Source organism: Notechis scutatus, chromosome 3 (genome assembly GCF_049901735.1).
Source record: "Notechis scutatus isolate UNSWTSFEM ecotype Mainland chromosome 3, rNotScu1.2, whole genome shotgun sequence".
NCBI classification, from domain to species: domain Eukaryota; kingdom Metazoa; phylum Chordata; class Lepidosauria; order Squamata; family Elapidae; genus Notechis; species Notechis scutatus.
Window position 1 is genome coordinate 175,309,469 of NC_142011.1, and position 15,995 is coordinate 175,325,463.

The 15,995-nt window shown below is 31.8% G+C and overlaps 1 protein-coding gene across 24 annotated transcripts in view; it reads right to left on the bottom strand.

Moving 5' to 3' along the window:
• EYA1 (EYA transcriptional coactivator and phosphatase 1) overlaps nt 1-15,995 on the bottom strand; it is a 93,477-nt gene that overhangs the window by 12,323 nt on the left and 65,159 nt on the right. For 15 of the 24 annotated variants that reach the window (XM_026691752.2, XM_087961858.1, XM_087961856.1 and 12 more), the window contains 3 exons: nt 1,895-1,953; nt 1,536-1,696; nt 1,232-1,346 (listed from right to left, as the gene is read on the bottom strand). In XM_026691752.2, coding sequence (XP_026547537.2) covers nt 1,232-1,346; nt 1,536-1,696; nt 1,895-1,953 — 335 coding nt within the window. Of the gene's footprint in view, nt 1-774; nt 868-1,231; nt 1,347-1,535; nt 1,697-1,894; nt 1,954-15,995 lie in introns of all 24 variants that reach the window. The other 9 variants (XM_087961848.1, XM_087961847.1, XM_087961845.1 and 6 more) reach the window with 1 other exon arrangement.

Below are 15,995 nucleotides of genomic sequence, written 5' to 3' on the forward strand. Positions count from 1 at the left end.
TTAGCTGTTCTAGAAATCCCACTTTTTCATGGCACAGAAATACTTTGTCCCAATAGTGAACATTTTGTAATTGGTTGGACATATCACAAGTGGGATACTTGTTGTGGAATGCAGATGTAGTGCTACCTGAAACTGGCAAACTGGGGATCAGACTAGGAAGGGGCTATGTGACTGAGCAGAGTGGTAAAAGTGGAGTCATACACTCCTTATGCAAAAGGAGGAGGAAAATGACAAGGGCTACCTATTACTGTGAAACTCTAGAACTTGAATTCCAACAGATTCTTCCAACTATTAATGGGTGAATAGACTGGTGGGAGGAAAGCTTGAAAGTCTGCATACATTCCTAGTTTGTCCCTCTCCTCATCTTGGCAAGCAGTGGAAAGGAGGATTTAAAATATATATATATATATATAGGGCTTGATAGAAGAGGGGTTTTTGGTGTAGTCATATACATCCTTTGAAAAAAGGATGAAACCTTTACTGGATTGCTTGATGAAATATAATGTAACAACAGAGAAATCATGTCCTTATGCCTGGTGTTTCAAATGCACTCATGTTTTCTTATCCTTTATCCCTTGAAGAAAGTTATACTGGATGATCATCATGCTATTAGTAAAGCAATGGTGTTTTTCTGACATTATGTAATTATAGTTTAGAACTATTCTGTATGCATCATAAGACAGAAACTAAACAGTTATAGGATGCAGTACAATAGGAAAAGAGTGAAAATTTATGAAATGTATGGATAAAAAGATAGTAATTGGCCAAATCTACCTTATAGGGCTATTACTGTGAGGTAAAACTGTTGTATGTGGGGAAGTGCTCTGTATAGTTTCTTGACTTTTCTGGCAAACACAATCTATGAACCTAAGAATAAATTTAATAAATTAAAGAGTTAAATTTTACTGCTATCTTATCTGGGACATGTAGAAATGATTCTATATAATCAGTTAAATGATTCTATATAATCAATTAAATCTGCAATCACTATCAACTAATCAACTACAGCATGATGCAATAGGGGAAAATGAAACAATTCAAGTCCACTTTTATAACAACACTGCACATCAATTCACCAATTTTTAAAATGTCATATTTTAGAAAGCTATAATTTAACTAAACCAGCTATTCCTAGCAGTGCATAATGTATTAATTGTAACTTACAGAATTGTAAAATGTAGCATTATAGCTCCAGTTAATTTGCATTACTACGTATGTGAAATCTACTTACCTAGAGTGAATTAGTGTGAGTGCTTTCAGTGCAAGTGTTAACCACGAATCTGTAAGGGCTTCAATTTCTGCTCTAAGCTGCAACCAAGCTTCTCTCTTTGCTGGGCCCAGAAGACCTGCCAGGGGATGAGTGACGGAGAACAAGCACTGTAGCATTTACATGTCAACTATAATCCCTTACCAAGTTGTACAGTTCTATAGAATTTATAACTGTAACTAGGTGGGAAAACATAACCACAAGATTCAAAAAAATCACACAGCAATGAGACAGTAATTACATGGACAGGGATATGATAGGTACTTGCCTCCAACATTATTTTTATAGGTGTTATAGATTTCTTTTACTCGTCTGTATCGGAAAGCTAGCTTTCTCATCCAGTCCACTCCTCCACGCACCCCCGTTGCTAAGCATAGATTAGCACTGGTAGCTGCTGCAGGAAACCCATCTGTCCCGAAGTTATAGGTGCTGTTTTAGATGTAAGGAAAATTTAAAAATTATCAGATGGTTCAAGATAACTGACTGTTATACTGGCAATTTAGACAACTTGAAAAAGAATAGAAATAACAGTACTTGGAAATTATTATAAACAAGCAGCAAACAAGCAAGCAAAGAAACAAAAACTTCTACTTTTTCCATCACTGTCTTATATTACTTTAAATTTACCTTAAATCCTGGCCATTATCATCTGATGAAACATCATCAATATGAACTTGGTCACATTCCTATAATGGAGGAAAAATGCACTATATTTACTTTAATTTGCCAATTGCAACACAAGAAATATTAACAATTTTTAAAGACATGCAAATCAACAATCATATTTTCATACTTTTTATACTGCTATAACTGAATTGATAAAAGTAATTTTAGTCACTATTCTTACAATTTAGGAAAAAAACTGCACTTGGAAGGAAAGTTGTTAAAATAATTATGTACATTCTTATACATTTTAAGCCACCCTCAAGTTTTAAGTTATTCCAAAGGGTTTTCAGGCAGTGCGTGTGTATAACTCAAACCAGATTTCTTGGTAAATGTAACTTATTAGAAAAATTAAATCTGATGCTAACCACCAATGAAACTATGACCTCTGATTGCTGTTGAGCCACACACTAATACAGCCCGGGGCTAACATTTTTAAAGAGTGCAAACAAAAAAGAAAAAGTTATTCGTTTCCCACTATTTCTGCATTTTCTGAAAAGCACAAACCGAGAGTAAAATAGAAACACTTTGAAGATTTACAGAATGCTCTAATTTACTTCTTAAAGCCACTGCATAGAACAAGTCCTTCATATGTATAATATTAATTTATCTGCTAATAATTGGGCAAATGAATATATATTATTATTTCAACATTAAACAACAGAATCACTACTACTGTTAGTACTGATATTTTTCAGAATTGTGTTTAATCTAAGTCCAAAGTCTATTGCTTCTTTGTTTTAAAAGTCCTAATGTGAATACCAATAGCAAAGATGATCCATTTGTAAAGCTGTAATACTCCAGAGCTGCATATTTCTGTGTTACTGTTCCTCTATGAACAATTTTTTCTATCTCTCTATGGGCTTGAAGGGAGGGAGGGGAGCTAGAAGTGGAAAGAAACTCAAAACAGCTGTTCTCTAACAGAATTAAAATCATGACCCTTAACCTTTGTTTTAAAAAACATCTATTTCTCAGCCAACCCTCTCCCAGCAAGCAGTGAGTTCCAAGGAGGAAAAGACTTTGACCCCATAACCTTCTTCACCTCTCCTGAGGTCAACAACCTCAGATAAGAAAAAAAAAAAAGAAGAATGGCCTCACATGATGACTATGCGTGTAAGTCTTCTAAATAGAGAAAACACAGGATACCTTTAGAATAATTGAAACAGCATTAGGACTTAAATACTGAATAGGTAGGATGAGAAAAGAGAGATTGGATAAAACAAACTGCTACAATCTGTCTGAAGTTTAGTAAAATCAAACTCACAAACTTAATAAAATAAAAATAATTATTTCAAAAATTACACATTTTTCATATAAAGTTTGCTTCTAAAATTCCATACATTTATTCTAATTAAAATTCTGTCCCATTGTTGGAACAAAAATAAGAAACAAAGTAGAAAGAAAACTTCCACCCTCTAAGACATATTTCTCAGTTTCACACCAACAACTCTGAACTAACAGTGTATTTAATGCAAATAGATATTTCCATCATCAATACAATTAGCAAAAGTTGTTTGCTCTTTACAGGTAATCTTTAATTTATGACTGTTCAATTAACAATATTTCAGTTATAATGTCCTTGAACAAACTGACCTGCACAAACTGAACTCATGAATGGGCCATCATCCCTATTGTCATGTAATAGTAATTCGGGTATTTGGTAACCAGTTTGCATTTACCAGTGGTCATGTTACTTTTTTGCTGATTTCGGGCAAAATAACAGCCATAAGATAAGCTGGGTTTGCTTAACTAGCATCATAAAATCAGATCTGATTCAATTTATGACTGCAATGACTAAATTCTGGTCCCAATTGTGATTGTAAATAAAGGCCCATATGTACATTTACATTTTTGAGTATGTGTCCAAACAAATATACATACTTTGCTTATTCATTCTAATTTACATTCAGATTTGCAACTTATTTTAGAACAACATAAAAAGTTTAAGAATAAAGTTTCTTTTGTTGATAGTTTCAGGATCTTGCAAGTGAAGAAAAGAATAATTATATTATACAGTATGTATGTATGTATGTATGTATGTATGTATGTATGTATGTATGTAACATAATCAGCTTTTTATGGAAAAGAAACATTAATTTAAATTCAAAAAATCCTTCTGTAAAAAGTAGTGTAAGGGAAGCAGGAAAAGAAAATGGATGGGGTACAGTTTTATTGGTTTGTTCCTTATCCTTGGAGCTTCTGGATTATATCCTACACTGTTTTGGACAGGTCTCAAAGTCTCTAAGGAAAGGTTATTTACGCTGAAATAAATGAAAGAAGAAAAGTGACTTAAGAACTATGGATTCAGTTGATTTTTCTTTTTCTCTTCCTTTCTCACAGAAATTTTAAAAAATAGCTTTAAGAAAGAGGATTGCTATTTGAAAAGATTGTTCTCTATATTATAACCTTTACTATAATAATCACTTTTGTTGTTTAAATTATTGCTAATGCTATTATAGTTTTTATCTTTTTTTTAACAATGATTGAAACTAAGAGCAGCAAATGATCTACCCATCTATAGTAGCTAGCTAGATTTTAAAATTCTAGGCAATATCTATTCCACTATTTGCTATTAATCAGTGTGAGATTGTTAGAAACGTCCTTTGACTAAATTTCAGATGTTAAAGAAACATCTTAAAGAAGTGAGAATGCATTATTGGAGCACTGCTTTGGGTAAGAGTGTTATTTTGATGGCAGGGAAAGAAATAGTAGGGAAAACAATTCAAAACAAACCAAAAAGGCCGAAAGAGGCATGATTGTGAGAGAAGAGGAGAGAAAAAGTAAAGAGAAGCCATTCTCAATGAAGAAGACAAAGGGAAAAATCAAAGCAGGAACATTAGTCAGCAGGAACGATGTTTAGTATCCACTACAAAAGACAGGTAGAAAAGGAAACAAAGCTACTTTTACTCTGGGAATGATGAATAAATAAACATAGAAATAATCGCACAACACATTAAACTGACGGAATCCATTTAATTTTTCATTTACCTATTGTATTTATTTTCTAAACATCCTGTGCTTGGATTATTTTTTTTTAAATAGAGGTATTTATAGTTTTATTCAGTATCTAGGTTAAGTGCAATTTTCACTTTCAATAGGTTTCAAGACTTAATTTCTGCAAACCTTAATTTGCTAAACTGGGATAATTGAGATTTGATTCAAATCAAATTCAAAGGCAGATAACTAGACAATTCTTTTATTTTTATCAGTATACTTTTGGAAATTGATTGACTGATAATTTCAAAGGTTCTCAGAAAGTTCTGATGCATTTTAAATTGCCAAACACATTTGTAAAAGGAAATAAGTAACAATAAAGTTCTGTGCATATTTATAATTAAAGTAAATAGCTACTCTTTAACATAAATATCTTAGACTCAATCTAGAATTCTAAACAGAGAAAAAAAATGTGAAACTTTTGTAGACATATCATTATTTCTTGTTTTTAAGTTTGTTTGTAAAGTACTTTTTACAATGAATATTCTGAATTTAAACTATGTCAATACAATAATCTCACATTTCAACCCTCAGCTATAAATATTCTCTTATTGGAATGTCAATACATTACGCCAAGTTATGTCATTTAACTATAATTTGTTAAACGTAAAAAAATTATAATAGTCCACTAAAACTAAATTACAATAAGAGATAGAAAATATCCAAAACTGATACAAGGACACTTTGCAAAGACTGCTGGTAAACTAATTTAAATGAATAAAAGATACTACTAATTGATGTGACAAACTGAAGTCATTGAACAAATAAAAGATAGAGATGCTGATAGAAGGTCCATAAATTAGAAATGGGCAAAAGAAAATGCAAAATGTGTCAATAAGCAGTAACAAGTGTATGTACAAGTTGGTCTCCAGAAACCATATTTCCTTCATATACTACATTTGGTTTCTTAGTAATTAGATAGTATTTATGTCTAATATATATATTACATGGAATGAAGGTAAGAGAAAAAGTTCTTTAGATAGGAAAGACTGAGGCTTACTTTTGCAAGAATCTAATTATACAAAACAATTAGTTTACAAGTCCTTCATTTTTACAAATTTAAAATAAAGGTTAAACGTTATTTCAATATTTGCTTATAAATATATAACTAAATACAAAATAAGAAGTGGAAATTTGTAGCTGACTTTCTCATGAAGCAGGATCATATTTTACATATATTAACATCATTTTATTATTTTATATGTTCTTCAAATGTCGAGTGACACTGGAATATAAACACTATTTTATTCTTCATTGTACTTTAGGAAAACCAATGTAATAAAATTATACACAACAAATCTTGTAACATCCAAAATTATGTTATCCGATTTGATTAAATGAAATGAAGAACATAGAAAGTCACTAAATAACTTTATACTTGATTAAAAAAGACAATACAAATAATATTACTAATGTAACTTCTTCTGAAAATTGGAAATCATTACAGACTGCAGATCCAAACATGCTAATCATAGTTAAAATGCAGTTCTGTGTTTGCTTAATCTTCTTAATTTATCATGAGAAAACTAACACCATGCTGTCAACTAATTGTTTCAGTGATTTGCTTTCCAAAGTAAAACGAGCCGACAGGGAAATGCTCCATCAAAACTAGCTCTTTTCCTCTATCCTTTACACATCACAGTGTCCTTTGAGACTTGCTGGACATTGGCCAACTCATAGGAAATGATCAGTGGATTCTCTGTTCCCCTCCTATCTGTCATTATGCAATTATCCTCCTGTTTCATTTTTCTCTACTGAACGAACAGTAGAGAAATTTGGTCCAAGTATGTGTGAGAACAAAATGTTTAAAACTGCAAAACTTACATATCTGCAAAAACCTCTGCTTAGTAAAAACAAAAACAAAAAAAACCCCAGCATCTTAAATTCAGAACACATATTTCAAAGAAAAGAGCTCTATTTTTGTTTCCAAAATATGAACATACCATAATCATTTATTAAACCTACTAAAGTAAATGGATTGTTTCCAACTGAAACAATACCAGGTTTGTGAAATGATGTACAGTTTATTCCATTTTCAGATTTTCTTTTCCTTCCTACCTACTGACCCATTTGAAAGGTGTAAACCTACAGATATGTAATTTGTTGTTAATATTTGTTTTCTAAATTGCATGGGGTTTTCATCTGTCAAAAACTATTCCTGCTTCAGAAAGCACATTCAATTTCGTATGCTTATTTACTGAAACACCATTAATTGATAGTATTTGAAAAACACAACTTTCTTCATACTAGAAAAAGGACAAGAAATATTCACACAAACATAAAATGTTTTAAATTGAATCAATTTTCAAATACTCAAGTGCAGAGATTTCTAATTTGCACAATACCCTTAACACAGTACATTTAGGCTATGGTTCTATACTTATTAGTCTGGACATAAAATCCAAACTTAGTGAAATTTGCACTTGAGCAACATGTATGGTTGGTAGTGGTAGGCAGAAGATAGACATTGATCTATCCATAGACACCTTGATAAAATGTAGTAGATTGACAAGGATTTTTCATTTCCAATAGTTTAACAGCAGCAGCAAATGTCCTAAATTACAATATTGGAATGAAAAAAATGTGTAATGAATAGATTTTTCTGTTAATAATAGATTCATAATAAAACTTCTAAGCTCAGGATTAATACCTTTTGGTGAGACATCTAAAGAATCCACACGTTATCAAAATGCAAAACGATACATATTATTAAATAAAAAGTGAAGTCATATTTCTCTTTGCAAAATGGCCAGATAAACAATATCACTGGATTCAATACCTCTACTTTTGAAAACGTTCAGAGCTGCCACTATGTATGAAGTTCTTGCCTAAAACTGACTCAAATTTTACAAAACAGTTTGCAAGTTAGCAAATCCTAAAGAGTTCTTGAAAGTTAAAAGTTAAAAAAAAAAGAGCAGATGAGATTACAGTTATTATATACTTTTATAATTGAAATACTCAATTCAGTTTGGGTACCATTAGAACACACTATGAAACTAAAACTAAAAGCTGTTCCAAAGTTTGCTGGAAAACTAACAAACATTTTAACATTTTTCTTGTCACATTTGCAGATATAAATTCCAGTGTTTAGAATCAATGTGTTTCTATAGTACCTAACATAGTTCCCTTGTGGAAACCAGGAGAGATATCAACACAGACAATCATATGAACAAGATTAGAAATTATTTTAGCTGCTGTACTAGGTAAATTAAAACTAAATTATGTAAGTAAGAAGGAAATGTGTCTCTATTAAATATTATCTCATGATCATTTAAATAGAATATTGACACTGAATCATTTTTTAAAAAAGTTTTATTCAGTTTTCCACATTTTAACATCTCTTTTTACTGAACAGCATGATTACAGGTTTCACATATACATATAAATATGAGCATAATTACATATTCAATTTTTGTATTCAATTTCTTATCTTATCTTTTATACATTTTCTATTTTATTATATTATTCCAAATGCTTATCTCATTATTTAATTCACATATTAACTTCATAATTATTATACTTTAGTACTTTTAACTGTCACATTTGTATATTCCTCTTAAATTCTGATTAATAACACTCCTTCTATAAATTGGTTTCCCCCCTAAAATATAGTTTAAGTGCGCCACCTCTAAGTTACATATTAATTATCTCCCCTTTTAAATCCCATTAAATGTTTAACATTTGATTACCTAAAACATTAAAATTAATAATCCCATTTAAAACTACATGACATATATAAATCAGATTCTGCATGGTTTCCCCTTTTTGATTTCATAAGGTTTATCTACAATTTCCGAAAAAAAGGACATATTAATCTACTCATTTAATCTTAAACCTGATGTTAATTCCATTTCAGCTCTCCTATATAATTTCATTTATTTTAGTATATTTAAAATATTTCATTATATTTAATAAACATTCCATTATGTTACAATTATCTCTATGCATAAAGGAAAAGAGCACTGAATTCCATTATCAAAAAATAGCAGTTCTTATCAATCTATATGTCCCTATTTCACAACTACAAATTTATTTATGTTACCCCCCAGCACCTTGCAGAATCCCTCTCCAAATATCTATCAGCCATTATCTCTATGTCTAATTAAACAATTTTTCCCATTTTTAAAGAATTCCCATATTTCTTTGTTCCTAAGTCTTGTTTCTTATCCCTTCCTTCCCCTTGTATTTTCCCCTTTATTCTTTCACTCGTTTTATCCCCCTCTCTATTTATAACTCCCTTCCGCCCTTCAAATTTCTGCTGATTCTTTTTCCCCTTAATTTTCCAGATATTTCCCTCTTCATTCAGTTTCCCTAATCTCCAATATTTATTTCCAACTCTCTTCCTCTTTCTTTCCAGAGTTCTTTGTTCTCAATGGTAATTAAAGATGGCCCCTTCTATGATTTGCTCCACCTCCTTGTCTGTCCTTTGTCTTTGTTGTTCATACTCTGCAATCACATTTTCAATGAATTTTGAAGCAAAGCCCAGTCTTTTACCTCATTCTTGTAATATTTCTTTCATGTTTCTAAGTTCCATTTTTAATGCCAGAAGAGATATCACCATTTTACAGCTTTCTAATTAGCAATTTAGTCCAAATAGTGTCTTTAAAGTTAATTTCCAACAGTCAGCTTTTATTTTCTTCCTCTCAAATTTTAATCCTCAACTAATCCAATGCCAAATCCATATCAGAATCAACAGTTAATCCAAGGGCAGAATCTTCCTGTTTCTTTCTTTGTTTCAATGTTTTAATTTTTCAAAGTTCTTGTTTTGTTGTATCAATTTTCCTTACAGTTTTAAGAAACAGAGTCTTTTGAAGGAAAAACAAGTTGGATTTAACTCAGATGGCACTCTTTGTTCTGACAAGTCCACACCCCCTTTTCTTTTTTTCTTCCCAATTATTCAGAGCTTTTTAAACCACAACCTTCCTAAAAGGTCAAATCCAATCGATATTAATTTTCTCTTTAACAATCTATAGTTCAGCTTTATTTGATTCTATATAGAATCAAAATATACTTATCCAAATTGATTAGATGATGCCTTCTCCAGCTTCTACCTTTCTCAGTTCAAAGCCCTGCCGCCGTCAAAAGCAATTCACACCTTTTTTTCCCTCTTTCTATTCGCCACTTTAAATCCTTTCTTGAAAATTCTTTGAAATGTTAATCCTGGGGGTACCTTCCATTTAATTATATCATCCCATTCCTCCTGCTGTTTGCTTCTTTCTCTCTCTCCTGCACAAACTTATTCCAGTCTAATCTTCCCCTTCAGGGTGGCCATTTTAGACCACCGCTTCAGGCATCTTCGGGAGGGAGCAATTGCCAAGCCGGGGAAGGGATTTGCGACTCCCCTCTACCCGGCTGACGGTCTCCCTTTCCTCCACTGCCCCCACGAGGCGGCTTCTGCCCCAAATCTGGTCGATCTCCAATGCCGAAGCACGGATCAAAGCTGCGTGCAGTCGCGGTCAGTCTTTGGGGAAGCTTAAAACCAGAAGCCAACATTGAATCTTAATTGTAGCCATGTTGGACTCTTTTCTCATGGTCAACATAGCTATTATTATTTTAATACATAAAACTTATTACAAAAATCTGGTTTCTATTTTTATAGCTATTAAATATTAATTGCATTTCAAAAGTGTACTATTAATAATATATTTTTATACATGTTATTTTTGAAAGAATTAAATGTATTTTATTGCACCTTTTATATATTTATATGTAAGGTAGTTCCTGCCTTACAACTGGTTGTATACAATGGCCCATAAGACTTTCAGCCATTGTAAAATGTCATGCTGCCCTCTTCCCCATAGTCATATGACTCCCATTGAGGTGCTTAACCAGCTCACAGTTATGTGTGGTTGCAACATCCCACAATCATGATTTCCAATGTTTTTTGCTGGTTTCCAACTAAATTCTGAATTTGGGAAAATGGATTTGGACTTATGACCATGTAATTTGCTTAAAAACTGTCATAAAATAGGATCTGGTCATGTGGGGCCTTTCCCCCCCAAGACATTTATTATGAAATTTCCAGTCCAAATTGTCATAAATCAAGGATTATCTGTATGTGCAAGTTCAAACCCCAAGCAAAAGTGAAATATTCTGTTCTTATAAAGTCATAAAACATAAATTTGCAAAAGTATATATATCTATATATATGCAACCATAATTCTGATGCGTGAAAAAAATATAAGAAAAAAACACATTTTTTTCAGACCTGTGTCTCTCAGTTGAGAACAATAAAAGCTTAAGATATGTTGTGAACTGCATAAACTGTCATCACAAAAAATCTTTTTAAAATATAACATAAAACCATGTGAAAAAAGAGCAACTATTGGTGAACCTGTCATCTTTGTCTGGTCTGTACTTTGCAACCATTTTCCCACAATAATTATTCTGTTCAGAGAGTAGAGAAAAGGTACAGATTACCTGTGGATAGGCACAGATATAGAGAACAAAGAGAGCTCTTGTAATCCAATTCACTGAATTTGACAATTTGTGGATTAACAGTCAAAGAATTAAAACTGACCTTGAAGAATTTCCTTTAAAAAAATGGAATGGACTTATACAACTTAAATTCCTACCCCCCCACCCCCGAAAAATAAAAGACAACAGCAAACACTATGAGGAAAAAGACTAAGGTGAAAACCTGTCAGTGGAAATTAATGTACAGGAAACTGCTTGATTTTCTGCTTCTGCTTCTACAAATGTGTACATTTGTATACATAATTTCGTCATGTAATATAGAAGATATTTAGATTATTACTTAGAAATCTAATTTCTTTATCCTATATATTAAGTATGAAACTAATATTTTGTGTATATATTGATGAATTTTATGTAGTAAAATTTAGTTCTGCTCAAATAAGAAAACTATATGAACAAAAATAAAAATTAAGATGCACTGGTAAATAAGAATTATTCATTCTTATTTAACAATGAGGGCATTCTGAAACACAGCAGTCTGTCAATACAGCTTAGCTCCTCCTGTCAGTGGACACTGCCAACAAGCTAGATGGCTCTGTCCATGTGATGTGTGACTCAAAAATATACCAAAGGCAGAAGTAATGATTCTTGCCCTTTATTCTTATTCTGAGACAAAAAACAAAGATACCTCATAATAAGTCAATTCTAACAAATGCCTGAGTTTGTAAGCTTTGCTTTGCTTACCAATCGAAGATCCTAATTAGGCCCAATGGAACACCAGCAGAATGGCCAATCCTGGTCTTCCATAATTCTTCAGAATTGTACTTTAGCAGTGAGTGAATACTTCTACTGTATTGATCATATTTCGGGAACTTTTAAACTCTTAGCAGTGGTATATGCAGCGTGTTTTAACAATAGGCTTAAATTGTGAATCAGAATTCAAATGTTATTTACTACCCAGAAGAAGCCAAATTATACAATTTGGACAAACACATTTTTGAAAAGAATATTTTTTAATGAAAATGTTCAAAGGGAAAAAATCAAACACAACCAATATGTACATTAAAATTAGCCTATCAATTTCTTCTAGACAATAAACATATTTTGTTCTCAATGTAGGTAGATATTGATAGTAATCTTATATATTCTAAACTGCATAAATAATCACACTGAATAAAATGTATTTCAGAATAATATATAGAGCTAATCATCACATGGTGTTTTTTTTACAAGAAGATCAAAATGAGTATTCCTTTAAAAAATAGCTAACAGAGTTTTAAATACATTTAATTACAGATAACAATATTTCAGGGTGCACATTCTTTAATTCTAGACAATTCCTGCATTTAGTATAATTGCAAAATACCAATTACAAAATTTTTGGCAGGTCACAGAGAAGTTACTACTTTGTGGACAACCCTATAGTAAGAATTATCCTAGATGCAATGCTGAGAAACTAAGCAGGATAAAGTCATGTCTTCGCTTAATAACCAAAATTGGGATTAGCAAACCCGTTGATAAATGAAGCAGTTGTTTAGACTTTGTGTGACTGCAACAGATTTCTAAGCTCACTTCCATAGTCATTAAGTGAGTCACCATAGGTCATTCAGTAAGGCATCACATGAATGCAACTTGCATTTTACTAATGGCTTCTCCATTGATTGCCTTTGGGAAGCTGCTGTGAAGCATGCAGATAACCACATGCCCATGAGATGCTGCAATGATAAATGCCTTCTGGTTGTGAAATGCCTGAATCTTAGTTATGTGATTACAGGGACACTGCAGTAGCCGTAAGAGCATGGACCAGTTGGAAAGTTACTTTTTCAGTTACATCATAACTTTGAATGGCACTAAATTGGACAGTCATTAACCTGGCTGTAGAATTTTCTTTTAAGAAACTAAGGCCAAAATATTTCATCACTACTTTCAATGTTAACATTTTAAAATATATAAATAAATTGGATATTTTATTATTTTAAACCCTCTTGTAAAAGTTTTTCATATAAAGCAATGTATCTATATATTTAATCTTAGCACACTTAAAAATTAGAAAAACAGAACAAAGGGACCTCTGAATAAACAGGAATAGTTGCAAAACACTGTCTCTATTCCACCTTCATACTATTATAAAATGCAGATTTCATATCTAGTAAAAGGTTTTAATCTTTTCGTTTTCTCTTAAGAATGTTCCTTAATAATACTTCTAAACATTCTGATGTAGAATTTGAATGAAACAGAAAATCCCACCACAAATATTAAACGTCTTGCAGTATTTGAAGTCTTTGTCCTGAGAATGCTGATCCCTACTCAAGTTCCTTCCCTCCTCATACTGCTGCCTTGAAATTTCTAGTTGAAATCTGGTAATGTCAAATAATTGCCTCAGATCTAATGATTTATCCTGCAGTCTGCCTATTTACCTGTTGATAAAACTCTACAGCAGATATTTACCTAGATTACCTTATTCAGCAACAGTAATAAATCAAAAGCAAACTGCTGTTAAATCTGATCAATGTGACTATCAGATAACAAGTCCAGGCAGTAGCATCTCCTTGAATACTAGACTTTTGTGTGGTTATGGGGCACTAATAACTATGGTAGCTTTATATAGTAGTCCTTGTATAGCTGTTTCTTTCTAGCGTTACTGTCTTTTGGGAATACAGAACAAAAAAATGCTTATCTACCTCTTTCATTATTATGCTAATGTCACCTTATGAAACTTTGCCAGAGCCAGGTAAGGGATTTGGTGGGAGGAGGTTGTGTGGGACTTCAGACTTGCAATTATCCCTTCATTCAACTGGACTGCAAAAAATCTGGCCTCCCTAGCTGAGAATGCATTGTGGACACTTTTTCTACCTTATCCAGAATAGGAGCAGCTGTAAGAAAGCCAATTTAACCTAGAAACAAACGTCTTTAAGAACCAGTACCTTAGTCTGTTCTTTGATTCTTCTTTCTATTCTTTTCCTTTTATGTTACAGCTTTCAGAAGAAGTTGTTTTACTAATCTTTGTAAGATGGTCTATGAGGACAAATCACTCATATGCAAATATCCATCAAATTATTTTATAAACCTTACGTCTTTTTTAAAAAAATCTACATTTGTTTTATCATTTTAGTATTCATCGTTTCTATCACTTTTAGACATATCTCTGATAACTCTTTGCCTCTTTATATTTTCACTAAATTTGTAATCTTTACTAATGTTGTAATGAAAAAAGCACATAGTCCAAAGGAACTATTCATACTAATTATAATATTGCAAAAAATCAATACATATGCAATAATATCAATATTTTTAACTGATGGCGGACACCAAGTGTTACAAATAATCCATTTCCAGAATTATAACACTGACTTTAAGAGTAAACATGATACGGTAGAACCAAAAATATCGTATTTCATACCATAATTATTTTGTAATGACTTGAAAGGCAAAACAATATATTTTTACAGTAATTCTGGGTTTAATGTTTTGTTTCTAGGTCACTAATCTAAGCTTTGAACAGATGTTTTTCATTCACTGCGATCTAAAATCCACATAAAATCATGCATATTCATAGTGACAGTAAAAAATGAACATCCCACTTAAGTTATTCCAACTGTGGGAATGTTCATATACAAATAACACCAGAGAGGATCATGGAAGAAACTGTATTTATACAGACATACTGAATACTACGGCCTGCTGAAATGGATGAACAATTATAATAATAAATAGGGTCTGATTCCAGGAGTGTTTCACACTTTAAAATGGCCAAAATATCAATCTTTATTGAATAGAAACAAACTTAGAAGAATGTTTTGAATAAGTTGTTGCAGTTATACCATAACAATTTTTATGATCTCATTTTATGTTAACAATAGTTCCAGGTTAGAAAAATGATTTTTGCCAGAAGCAATGTGGTTTAAGATGATTCCTGACAAACTAAGTATTCTAAGAATTATAGAGATAATATAATTGAAAAAAATGTAATTGAGAAAGCTATAACATGCTAGCTATTTAAAAGCTTACACCTTTCATTCTGCACTAAGAATATCCATACGAATTGACAAGATTGTGCAACCAAGCATATATTTCTGAAGGTCTCATAATTATAAACTGTACAAAAACATAATTTTTCATTGTTTTTGCAATAACAAACAATCATTATCTATTGGAAAAATTCAGCAGGCTTATTTTTATTATTATGGTTTGTCACACAGTCAACCAGATGTTCAGACTGGATTTCCCCCCTCCCCCGCCCCTTATCTTTGTTATCTTTCAAGGTAATGAAAGGACTGTGACTTTTGACCATTTATTAAGAGTCCACTCAAGACATACAATCATAGGGTAAATTTAAACAATAGGTTGTTCACACATCCAAATCCATCTCCAGAACATTTGACCTAAGAAGTGAAATTAAATACTCCTTCTGGTTTCTGGGTTTTCTTATTTAGTTTATCTTAACTAGATTATTTGTGCTTGGTGGTTTTAAAAGCATTACAATGATATGTTTAGTTCAGGCTTGCTGATTTAAAAATGTTTTCAGGCATTAGAAGTATAAAGGAGGACAGGAGCCTAACTATATGATTATGCAAATACTATGATTTTTATCCTGTGACTTGCAAATACAGCATTTGATTGATAATATGACCATGTCTCTATCATTTTTTATGTT